This window comes from Lithobates pipiens, unplaced genomic scaffold, assembly GCF_037356315.1.
Source record: "Lithobates pipiens isolate NorthernLeopardFrog02 unplaced genomic scaffold, aLitPip1_a1.2 Scaffold_1, whole genome shotgun sequence".
Classification (NCBI taxonomy): Eukaryota; Metazoa; Chordata; class Amphibia; order Anura; family Ranidae; genus Lithobates; species Lithobates pipiens.
The window spans coordinates 262,607,637-262,620,460 of record NW_027507685.1 but is presented as its reverse complement, the minus strand read 5'-3'; the positions used below and the strand labels follow the sequence as shown (position 1 = coordinate 262,620,460).

General features: G+C 40.9%; 1 protein-coding gene across 1 annotated transcript in view; it reads left to right on the top strand.

The window, feature by feature from the left end:
- Positions 1–12,824, top strand: part of XPNPEP2 (X-prolyl aminopeptidase 2) — a 111,950-nt gene that overhangs the window by 49,564 nt on the left and 49,562 nt on the right. Inside the window, exons 9-10 of the mRNA XM_077485375.1 lie at positions 3,488–3,569; positions 9,301–9,496. Coding sequence (XP_077341501.1) covers positions 3,488–3,569; positions 9,301–9,496 — 278 coding nt within the window. The remainder of the gene's footprint in view (positions 1–3,487; positions 3,570–9,300; positions 9,497–12,824) is intronic.

Sequence of the window (12,824 nt, the reverse complement as noted above, 5' to 3'; positions counted from 1 at the left end):
TGAGCGCTTTTGAGTTTTATTGAGTTGCTATTGAGCACTATTGAGTTTTATTGAGTTGCTATTGAGTTTTATTGAGTTGCTATTGAGTGCTTTTGAGTTTTATTGAGCTGCTATTGAGTTTTATTGAGTTACTATTGAGTTTTATTGAGCGCTATTGAGTTTTATTGAGTTACTATTGAGTTTTATTGAGCGCTATTGAGTTTTATTGAGTTACTATTGAGTTTTATTGAGTTACTATTGAGTTTTATTGAGTTGCTATTGAGCACTATTGAGTTATATTGAGTTACTATTGAGTACTATTAAGTTTTATTGTGTTGCTATTGAGTTTTATTGAGTTGCTATTGAGGTTTATTGAGTTTTATTGAGTTACTATTGAGTTTTATTGAGTTACTATTGAGTTTTATTGAGTTGCTATTGAGCACTATTGAGTTATATTGAGTTACTATTGAGTACTATTAAGTTTTATTGTGTTGCTATTGAGTTTTATTGAGTTGCTATTGAGGTTTATTGAGTTTTATTGAGTTGCTATTGAGGTTTATTGAGTTTCATTGAGGTGCTATTGAGTTTATTGAGTTGCTATTGAGCACTATTGAGTTTTATTGAGTTGCTATTGAGTTTTATTGAGTTGCTATTGAGTGCTTTTGAGTTTTATTGAGTTGCTACTGAGTTTTATTGCGTTTTATTGAGTTGCTATTGAGCGCTATTGAGTTGCTATTGAGTTTTATTTAGTTCTGGTGAGTTGCTATTGAGTTTTATTGAGCGCTATTGAGTTTTATTGAGCGCTATTGAGTTTTATTGAGTTACTATTGAGTTTTATTGAGCTCTATTGAGTTTTATTGAGTTGCTATTGAGCACTATTAAGTTTTATTGTGTTGCTATTGAGTTTTATTGAGTTGCTATTGAGGTTTATTGAGTTTTATTGAGTTGCTATTGAGGTTTATTGAGTTTCATTGAGTTGCTATTGAGTTTATTGAGTTGCTATTGAGTACTATTGAGTTTTATTGAGTTGCTACTGAGTTTTATTGCGTTTTATTGAGTTGCTATTGAGCGCTATTGAGTTGCTATTGAGTTTTATTTAGTTCTGGTGAGTTGCTATTGAGTTTTATTGAGCGCTATTGAGTCCTATTGAGTTTTATTGAGTTGCTAATGAGCGCTATTGAGTTTTATTGAAAGAGGCAGCATGGGGGAATCTGCTCCACATGAGGTGATTAAGGTGTGCCAAGGCACACTCAGCACACCCCCTGTGCACGCCTGTACTGATTCGTTGTATTTTTAAAAAAATATGAAGTACTCACTTTATGTTTTGTTTATTTTTAGTTTGATATGTAACTAGTTTGGAAAATTTATGAGGTCAGTAAGGCCCTGAAGAAGTGGACATTACGTGAGACGCGTAGACCATATTGTGCACCCTGAACTGGGCATTGTCGTATTGATTGCTGTGTGAGACCTCAAAAAATTCAGGAATGCATTCATGATTTTAAAATATTGTTCTCATGTCTTTTTAACATTTGTATCAATAAAATTTGACGTTATTTTTTAACAAGTTTTGTATTGCTATTGGAGGCCTACGCAACGTCCCACAATTATGTTTTTTTCAGTAGACATGTGCACCGCCGAAAATTTTGTTTGTTTTCGTTTCATTTGTTTTTTTTTGGTAAATACAAAAATTTGTTGTTCGTAATTCGAAAATTTGGAAATCGAAAATTCTGAATTTGTAAATTAGAAAATATGTCATTCGAAAATTTGAAATTCGAATTCGGAATTCAAAATTTTAAAATCTGAAAATTTGGAAATCCGAAAATTCTGAAATTTGAAAATTCAGAAATTGGAAAATTCGGATATTCGAAAATTGGAAAATTCTAAATAATAACTAACTAATATTAACTAACTATTAAATCACAGGTGTTGGAATTTCCTTTCAAATTTGGCTGTTAGTGAACGTAACGAATACGAATTTATCTGAAGTTAAGAATTATCCGAATTAATGAATGCCGCATCTAAACGAATGGAAGGGAACAAATTAATAATAATACATAATAATAATAAAAAGTAATTTGTTATGTTCCTTTCGTTTAGATGCGGCTTTCATTATTTCAGATAATTCTTAACTTCGGATAAATTTGTATTCGTTACGTTCACTAACAGCCAAATTTGAAAGGAAATTCCAATACCTATAATGTAATAGTTTAGATTTTCGAATTTTCAGGTTTTTGAATCTTAATGGCATCCCAGTCTTAGTCCCGTAGGGTTCAATATTGAGTTGGCTCCGCCCTTTGCAGCTATAACAGCTTCACCTCTTCTGGGAAGGCCGTCCACAAGGTTTAGGAGATGTGTCTATGGGGAATGTTTGACCATTCTTCCAGAAGAGCATTTGTGAGGCCAGGCACTGATGTTGGATGAGAAGGCCTGGCTCACAGTCTCCAATCTAATTCACCCCAAAGGTGTTCTATCGGGGGTTGAGGTCGGGGACTCTGTGCAGGCCAGTCAGGTTCCTCCACCCCAAACTCGATTTTTCCTTTCATCTCCTTACAAAAAGTTAGAAGCCAGAAAATATAGATCTGTGTTGAGGTTGCGGAAAATTCAGGGCGCCGTGTTGCTTTCATTATTCCGCTCAATGCTCCTGCTGACTGTGAGCTCCGGTCACCCTCGAGAGACCTTATGGGTGGAGGCCAGGTCAAGTTCCTCCATACCAAACTCGCCCATCCATGTCTTTATGGACCTTGCTTTGTGCACTGGTGGGCAGCCATGTTGGAACAGGAAGGGGCCGTCCCCCAAACTGTCCCCACAAAGTTGGGAGCATGAAATTGTCCAAAATGTCTTGGTATGCTGGCGCCTTAAGAGTTCCTTTTACTGGAACTAAGAGGACCAAGCCCAACCCCTTAAAAACAACCCCCACAGCATAATCCCCCCCCTCCACCAAATGATTGGTACCAACCAACCACAAAGCAAGGTCCATAAGGACATGGATGAGCGAGTTTGGGGTGGAGGAACTTGACTGACCTCAATCCGATGGAACAGCTTTGGGATGAATTTGAGTGGAGACTGCGAGCCAGGCCTTCTCGTCCAAGATAGTTACATAGGTGAGGTTGAAAAAAGACACAAGTCCATCAAGTCCAAACTGTGTGTGTGATGATATGTCAGTGCCTGACCTCACAAATGTTCTTCTGGAAGAACGGTCAAACATTCCCATAGACACATCTCCTAAACCTTGTGGACGGCCTTCCCAGAAGAGGTGAAGCTGTTATAGCTGCAAAGGGCGGAGCCAATTCAATATTGAACACTACGGACTAAGACTGGGATGCCATTAAAGTTCATGTGTGTGTAAAGGCAGGTGTCCCAATACTTTTGATGATACAGGGTATTTTTGGTGATCCTCATATTACCATACCAAAGGAGGCATCGTCCCCATGAGATATACACAAGAACTGAAAATGTAGTGTACATCGGGTTCCGCTTCTTCATTGACCGCGTTCTTTGCCTTCTTCAGGGCTCTTCAATCTCCGAGGACAGGACATTCCATACAACCCTTTCTTCTACTCCTACGCAATGCTGACTAAGGACTCCATCAGGTACCAGACTTGTATTGTGAAAAGCCAAGGAAGAAATCCGCTAAATACCGTTTGCCTCTAAATTACACCACCCCGGGGCAATTTCAGGAACGCAACAACACTCTCTACAGCGAATTAAAACAATTTAGAAGCCCCCCATCACCCCCATAAGGGTTTCATTGATAGGGGCAGAACTACCCGGACTTGCGACCGGGCCCTGGCGTTCCACCGCTGCTGTGGAAGGGGCTCCAAAATTGCAGGCAGGGGGTCTCTGTAGAACATGTGAAAGGGTCCCGCCACACGGCTGTAACCCCTGCGACATGCTTCGGACTTGCTTGTGATTTCCTTGCAACTTCCTTTTGTGATTTATCAATGCAGACTATGACACTCAAATCACACCAAAGTCGCAGAAAAGGAGCGCAGAAACCTTTTTTTTTTATCACTGAGACTTTAGTCCAATTGATTAAGATGCACCCATTGAAATGAATGTGTTTTGACCTGTAATGCAACGTTACAGTGCCTTGAAAAAGTATTCATACCCCCTTGAGATTCCCCACATCTTGTCATGTTACAACCAAAACCATAAATGTATTTTATTGGGATTTTATGTGATGGACCAACACAAAGTGTCACATAATTGTGAAGTGGAAGGAAAATGATAAATGATACAAATAAATATGTGAAAAGTGTGGGGGAGGGGCATTTGTATGGCGCCCCCCGGAGTCAATACTTTGTAGAACCCCCTTTCTCTACAAGTCTTTTTGGGGGTGTCTCTACCAGCTTTGCCCATCTAGAGAGGACATTTCTGCCCATTCTTCTTCTTTGTAGAATATCTCAAGCTCTGTCAGATTGGATGGAGAGCGTCTGTGATCAGCAATTTTCAAGTCTGGCCACAGATTCTCAATGGGATTTAGGTCTGGACTGTGACTGGGCCATTCTAACACATGAATATGCTTTGATGTAAACCATTCCATTGTAGCTCTGGCTGGATGTTTCGGGTCGTTGTCCTGCTGGAAGGGGAACCTCCGCCCCGGTCTCAAGTCTTCTGCCGACTCTAACAGGTTTTCTTCTAAGATTGTCCTGTATTTGTCTCCATCCATCTTCCCATCAACTCTGACCAGCTTCCCTGTCCCTGCTGAAGAAAAGCATCCCCACCACATGATGCTGCCACCACCATGTTTCACGGTGGGGATGGTGTGTTCAGGGGGATGGGCAGTGTTAGTTTTCCCCACACATAGCGTTTTGCTTTTAGGCCATAAAGTTGAATTTTGGTCTCCTCTGACCAGATCACCTTCTTCCACATGTTTGCTGCCCCCTCCCCCACATGGCTTCTCACAAACTACAAACAGGACTTCTTATGACTTTCTTTCTCCAATGTCTTTCTTCTTGTCACTCTTCCATAAAGGGCAGATTTGTGGAGAGTAAACATGTGCAATTCGTTTAGTTTCGAATTAGTTTTTTAATGAAATTTGACAAATTTGTTAATTCCGAATTTCCGAATTTTTCAATTTCCGAATTTAAAAATTAGCAAAATTGCGAATTTCTGAATTTCCAAAATTACGAATTTCTGAGTTTCCAATTTTTGGATTTCCGAATTTTCGAATTTTGGATTTTCGGAAATTCAAACATTCGAAAATTCGAAAATCAGAAAAAAAGAAAGAAAATCTGTTTGATTCTAAATAATAACTAACTATTAAATTTAAATTATAGGTATGGAATTCCCTTTCAAATTTTGCTGTTAGTGAATGTAATGAGTACGAATTTATAAGAAGTTATCTGAAATAACGAATGCCGCATCTAACCAAATGGAATGTAACGATATAATAAAACCTTTTTTATTATTATTATTTATTTATTATTAATTTGTTCCGTTCCATTTGTTTAGATTCAGCATTCATTATTTCAGATAATTCGTAACTTCGGATAAATTTGTACTCGTTAATTTAATAGTTAGTTATTAATTAAACTGATTTTCTTTCTTTTTTTTTCAGATTTTCAAATTTTTGGGCTTTCAAATCTTTGAATTCCCGAATTCCGAAAATCCAAAAATTCTGAAATTCGGAGTTCCGAAAATTTGGAATTCTGAAAATCCGAAAATTCGTAAATATGAAAATTCAAAATTTGGAAATTCGGAAATCCAAAATTCGCAAATTCGAAAATTTGGAAATCCGAAAAATCGAAATGTGAAAATTCCCGAAATTTCCGAATTCCGAATTTCAGAAAAAAAATAAAAATAAAAAAAACGAATGAAACTAAAAATTTTTTGTCAGTGCACATGTCTAGTGGAGAGCACGACTAATAGGTGGAGCTGTGGATCTCTGCAGCTCCTCCAGAGTTACCATGGGCCTCTTGGCTGCTTCTCTGATGAATGCTCTCCTTGCCCGGCCCGGTCAGTTTAGGTGGACGGCCATGTCTTGGTAGGTTTGTGGTTGTGCCATACTCTTTCCATTTTCCGATGATGGATTGAACAGAGCTCCGTGAGATGCTCAAAGCTTGGGAGATTTTTTTTATAACCTAACCCTGCTTTATACTTCTCCACAACTTTATCCCTGACCTGTCTGGTGTGTTCCTCGGCCTTCATGATGCTGTTTGTTCACTAAGGTTCTCTAACAAACCTCTGAGGGCTTCACAGAACAGCTGTATTTATACTGAGATTAAACGACACACAGGTGGACTCTATTTACTAATTAGGTGTCTTCTGAAGGCAATTGTTTCCTCTAGATTTTAGTTAGGGGTATCAGAGTAAAGGGGGCGCCATACAAATGCCCCCCCCCCCCACACCACACACACTTTTTCACATTTGTATCATTTTTCATTTTCCTTCCACTTTGTGTTGGTCTATCACAAAATATCCCAATAAAACACATTTACGTTTTTGGTTGTAACGGGACAAAATGTGGAAATGTAGGAATACTTTTCCAAGGCGCTGTATGTGTCGCAAGTCACATGATAAGTTGCAGCAGTGTGGATCGGGGCTGCAGGAACCTTTTTTTTTTGCTGCTGCTGCGATTTGAATCCCATTGATTAAGATGCACCCATTGAAACAAATGTGTTTTGCATGTCACGTGATAGGTTGGAGCGGTGTGAGCCATGGCTTGTAAAGGGCTCTGCGGCGGGAGTAAAGGGTCCTGGGATCAGTGGTAAGAGCCCTGGGCTCAGAGGGAAGGGTCCCGGGGCCGATGGAAAGGGCCCCGGTGATCAGGGAGGCCCTTCATGGTTTCTTGCACCAGGGCCCTGAAGGTTCTAGTTACTCTCTTGTTAGGGGCGAAGGATAGACACAGCATCCCACCAGAGAACCCAACAGTGAATACGCAACAGGGGGGGGGGGGACCTAAAAACGACTGTGGGTGTCGGGTTTTGGAGACCGGGTCATTTGGAGAGTGTGTCACCAGTTCTGAGGAACATCATTGGTGGGTTCATTAGCAGGTCTCCTCCAACCCAGCAGTCCCGCCCCCTCACTCTCAGTGACAACGTCCGTATGTTACTATTCATCAATTGGATACAATTGGCAAAAAATAAAATAAAAATCTCACTGAAATAGTAATAGAGGGGTCATCTTTCAAAGGGGACACTACTTCTAGTGGCACCCTAGGATTCCCTCACTTTGTTGGGATTTCCTCTCACTTCCTGTTTTGGCTATGGGACAGGAAGTCAAGGAAAATATCCTCAATGGGATTGGGATACAGAAGGTCAAAAAAAAAATAATAATCTCACTGGAATAGTAATAGAGGACACTTGATCTGGCGACACCCTGGAATTCCCTCATTTTGGAGGGATTTCCTCCTACTTCCTTTTTTGGCTATGGGACAGGAAGTCAAGGAAAATCTCCCCAGTGAGATACAGATGGCAAAACATCTCACTGGAATATGAATAGAGGGGAAATCTTTCAGTGGAGCACTAGTCCTGGTGACACCCTGGGATTACCTTGCTTTGATGGGGATTTCCTCAAATTTCCTGTTTTGGATACGGGACAGGAAGTGAAGGAAAATCTCATCAATTGGATACAGTTGGCAAAAAAAATAAAAAATCTCACTGAAATAGTAATAAAGGGGTCATCTTTCAAAGGGGACACTAGTTCTAGTGGCACCCTAGGATTCCCTCACTTTGTTGGGATTTCCTCTCACTTCCTGTTTTGGCTATGGGACAGGAAGTCAAGGAAAATATCCTCAATGGGATTGGGATACAGAAGGTCAAAAAAAAATAAAAAATCTCACTGAAATAGTAATAGAGGAGAAATCTTTCAAAGGGGACACTTGATCTGGCGACACCCTGGAATTCCCTCATTTTGGAGGGATTTCCTCCTACTTCCTTTTTTGGCTATGGGACAGGAAGTCAAGGAAAATCTCCCCAGTGAGATACAGATGGCAAAACATCTCACTGGAATATGAATAGAGGGGAAATCTTTCAGTGGAGCACTAGTCCTGGTGACACCCTGGGATTACCTTGCTTTGATGGGGATTTCCTCAAATTTCCTGTTTTGGATACGGGACAGGAAGTGAAGGAAAATCTCATCAATTGGATACAGTTGGCAAAAAATAAAAATAAAAATTCACTGAAATAGTAAGAGAGGGGAAATCTTTTAAAGGGGACACTAGTTCTAGTGGCACCCTAGGATTCCTTCACTTTGTTGGAATTTCCTCTAATTTCCTGTTTTGGATATGGGACAGGAAGTGAAAAAAAAATCTCATCAATGGGATACAATTGGCAAAAAAAAAAAAAAGAAATCGGACTGAAATAGGAATAAAGGGGAAATCTTTCAATGGGGACCCTAGTTCTGGTGACACCCTGGGATTCCCTCACTTTGAAGGGATTTCCTCTAACTTCCTGTTTTGGATATGGGACAGGGAGTGCAAGGAAAAGCTCATCAATGGGATACAATTGGCAAAAAAAATCTCACTGAAATAGTAAGAGAGGGGAAATCTTTTAAAGGGGACACTAGTTCTAGTGGCACCCTAGGATTCCCTCAATTTGTTGGGATTTCCTCTCACTTTCTATTTTGGCTATGGGACAGGAAGTCAAGCAAAATATCCTAATTGGGATTGGGAAACAGATGGTCAAAAAAAAAATCTCACTGGAATAGGAATAGAGGGGAAATATTCCAAAGGGGGCACTAGATCTGGTGACACCCTGGAATTCCCTCACTTTGGAGGGATTTCCTCTTACTTCCTTTTTTGGCTATGGGACAGGGAGTCAAGGAAAATCTCCCCAGTGGGATACAGATGGCAAAACATCTCACTGTAATATGAGTAGAGGGGACATCTTTCAGTGGGGCACTAGTCCTGGTGGCACCCTGGGATTACCTCGCTTTAATGGGGATTTCCTCTAATTTCCTGTTTTGGATATGGGACAGGAAGTGAAGGAAAATCTCATCAATGGGATACAATTGGCAAAAAAAAAAGAAATCGGACTGAAATAGAAATAGAGGGGAAATCTTTCAAAGGGGGCACTAGTTCTAGTGGCACCCTGGAATTTCCTGAGTTTGTTGGGATTTCCTCTCACTTCCTGTTTTGGCTATGGGACAGGAAGTCAAGAAAAGTCTCCCCACTGGGAGACAGCTGGTCCAAACAATCTGACAGGGGTTTAAACCTGAAAATAAGGAAAAACGAATGCAGCCTCCACATCTAGGGGCTGGTAATTTGCAATATAGATTTTGCTTTTGGGTGCAATGCAGTAAGCACAAGAATTTGAACCTAAACCATCTCTCCGCTCTCTCTCTCTCTCTCTCTCTCTCTCTCTCTCTCTCTCTGTGCAGATTGTTTGTCAACACCACCCGTGTCACCAGCGCCGTCCGCAACTATCTGACCATCAACTGCCCCGGGTCCATGTGCGTCCAGATCCTGGAGTATGAGGAAGTCCGGGACACCCTCACAGACTATGTGAAGGGCGATGTAAACGTTTGGATTGGATCTCAGTACACCAATTACGGAGTGTATGAAATCATACCCAAGGTAAAATAATCCGCAGCGATTGGTGGGTCAGGATGCAGGCTGGTGGTCCTCCTGGCCTGACCAATGGGGTGAGTCACAGGATAGAGAGGGATAAGAATATACCCAAAGCAGCTCTCACCCCCCGTACACCCCCCTCCCCCCCCCCGTACACCCACCATACGTACCAGGGACCCGTGAAATGGCTTAAGATAACAAATATATACATACCGTATATATATATATATATATATATATATATATATATATAAATATATATATAAAAATAAAATTAGTTATTATTTATAATTTGCTAATTTTTGAATATCCTAATTTTCAAATTTACGAATTTTCGGATTTCCAAATTTATGAAAAAAGACAACTAAATGTATAAAACCAAAACAAACACATTTTTCGGCGGAGCACATGTCTGCTGAAATACCATAATTGTGGGACGTTGCGTAGGCCTCCAATACTAATACAAAACTTGTTAAAAAAATTACCGTCAAATTTTATTGATACAAATGTTAAAAAGACATGAGAACAATATTTGGATATTTTGGATTTTTGAATTTTCAATGTGCGAGTTTACAAATTTTTGGATTTTCCTTCTTTTGAACTTTCGTTCCTATTTTAGGATTTTCGAATCTCTGAAATTTTCGGATTACCGGATTTAGAATTTTCCGAATTTCCGAAATTTGAAAGGAAATTTCCAATACCTATAATTTTAATAGTTATTATTTTGAAGTTTCAGATTTTCTTTCTTATTTTTGTTCTTTTGAATTTTCATTCTTATTTTTGGATTTTAACCACTTCAATACCGGGGGGCTTATACACCTTCCTGTCCAGACCAATTTTGAGCTTTCAGCGCTGTCGCACTTTGAATGACAATTGCGCGGTCGTACAACACTGTACCCAAACTAAATTTTTATCATTTTGTTCCCACAAATAGATTTCTTTTGGTGGTATTTGATCGCCTCTGAGATTTTTATTTTCTGCTAAACAAATAAAAAAAGACCAAAAATTTTGAAAAAAAAAACATGTTTTTTTTTGTTTCAGTTACAAAACTTTTTAAATAAGTAAGTTTTCTCCTTCACTAATGGGCACTGACGGGGCTGCAGTGATGGGCACTGATAAGGTGGCACTGATGGGCACCGATGAGGTGGCACCAATGAAGTGGCACTGATAGGTGCCACTGATATGTGGCACTGATATGCGACACAGACACTGATAGGTGGCACAAATAGGCACTGATAGATGGCACGGATTGGCATGATGGGCGGCATGGATAGGTGGCACAAATGGGCATGGATAGGCGGCAAGGATGGGCATGGATAGGCGGCAAGGATGGGCATGGATGGGCACTGATATGCGGCTAGGATGGGCACTGATAGGTGGCATGGATGGGCACTGATAGGCGGCATGGATGGGCACTGATAGGCGGCATGGATGGGCACTGATAGGCAGCATTGTAATGTAAAGTATTGTAGGGATGGATGCCAATCAGTGCCAAACAATAATGCATGCCAATCAGTGATGCCCATTGTGGGCACTGACTGGCATCCATTATTGGCACTGATTGGCATTCATTATGGGCACTGGCTGGCATCCCTGGTGGTTTAGGGGGCATACCTGGTGCTGGGCATCCCCTGTTGGTCTGGTGGCATCCCTGGTGGTCCAGTGTGGGCATCCCGGGGGGGCTGTGCTGATAATCGATCAGCACAGACCCCTCCTCTGTCAGAGGAGCAGTCGATCGGCTCTCCTCTACTCGCATCTGACAGACACGAGTGAGGAAAAGCCGATCACCGGCTCTTCCTATTTACACTGTGATCAGCCGTGATTGGACACAGCTGATCACATGGTAAAGAGTCTTCGTCAGAGACTCTTTACCGATATCATAGTTGCGGGGGGTCAGACTGACACCCCGCAACAACGAACGCCGCGATGCGCGCCCCCGGGGGCACACAGCGGCTCAAAATCCTGATCACGTCCTATGACGTCCGGTCAGGATTTTGAAACCACTTTGCCGCCGTCTATTTGACAATTGGCGGGCGGCAGGCGGTTAATTTCCGAAATTTCGGATTTTCCCATTTTGAATTTACGAAGTCTCGAATCTCCGAATATTCAAATATTAAAGTTTACAAGTTTACACATTTTCTAATATTTGAATTTATGAATTTACCGATATCCGGAAAAATGTATCAAACGGGTTTTCGTTAATTCGGAAACGTACAAATTGTTTTGAAATTCATTAAGAAACTAATTCGGAACGAAATGAATTGCGCACGTCTAGCCAGAATTATTGTTGGTTGGGGATCAAATATTTATTTTACTCACTGAACTGCAACTCCATTTATAACATTTGTATCTTGTGTGTTATTTCCTGATTTTTGGTTGATATTTTGTCTCTATCACATAAAATACCCCTCTGATAACAATGATAGACCCTTCATTTCTATGTAAGTGGGCAAAACTTACACCATCTGCAGGGGAGCAAATAATGAACCCCCCCCCCCCCACTGTATATATATTAACCACTTTCCTACCGGGGCACTTACACCCCCTTCCTGCCCAGGCCATTTTTCAGCTTTCAGTGCTGTCGCACTTTGAATGACAATTGCGTGATCGTGCTACACTATTTTTTTTTTCTAATTTTCTTCACACAGAGCTTTCTTTTGGTGGTATTTAATCACCTCTGGGTTTTTTTATTTTTTACCAAAAAAAAGACCAAACATTTTGAAAACAAAATGTTTTTTACTTTTTTCTGCCAGTAAATTTTGTAACTAAGTAATTTTTTGCCTTCGCTGATGAGGCGGCACTGATGGGCACTGATAGCCTGAACTGGTGGGCATTGATGAGGTGGCACATATGGGCACTGATTAGGTGGCACTAATGAGGAGGTACTAATATGCCGCACTTAGGTGGCACCGATATGTGGCACTGATGAGCACTGATAGGCACTGTTAGGTGACACTGATAGGCACTGTTAGGTGGCACTGATGGGCACTGATAGCCTGAACTGGTGGGCATTGATGAGGTGGCACTTATGGGCACAGATTAGGTGGCAATGATGAGGAGGTACTAATATGCCACACTTATGGGCACTAATAGGTGGCACCGATATGTGGCACTGATGAGCACTGATAGGCACTGTTAGGTGACACTGATTGGCACTGATAGGCACTGTTAGGTGGCACTGATAGCCTGAACTGGTGGGCATTGATGAGGTGGCACTTATGGGCACAGATTAGGTGGCAATGATGAGGAGGTACTAATATGCCACACTTATGGGCACTAATAGGTGGCACCGATATGGGGCACTGATGAGCACTGATAGGCACTGTTAGGTGAC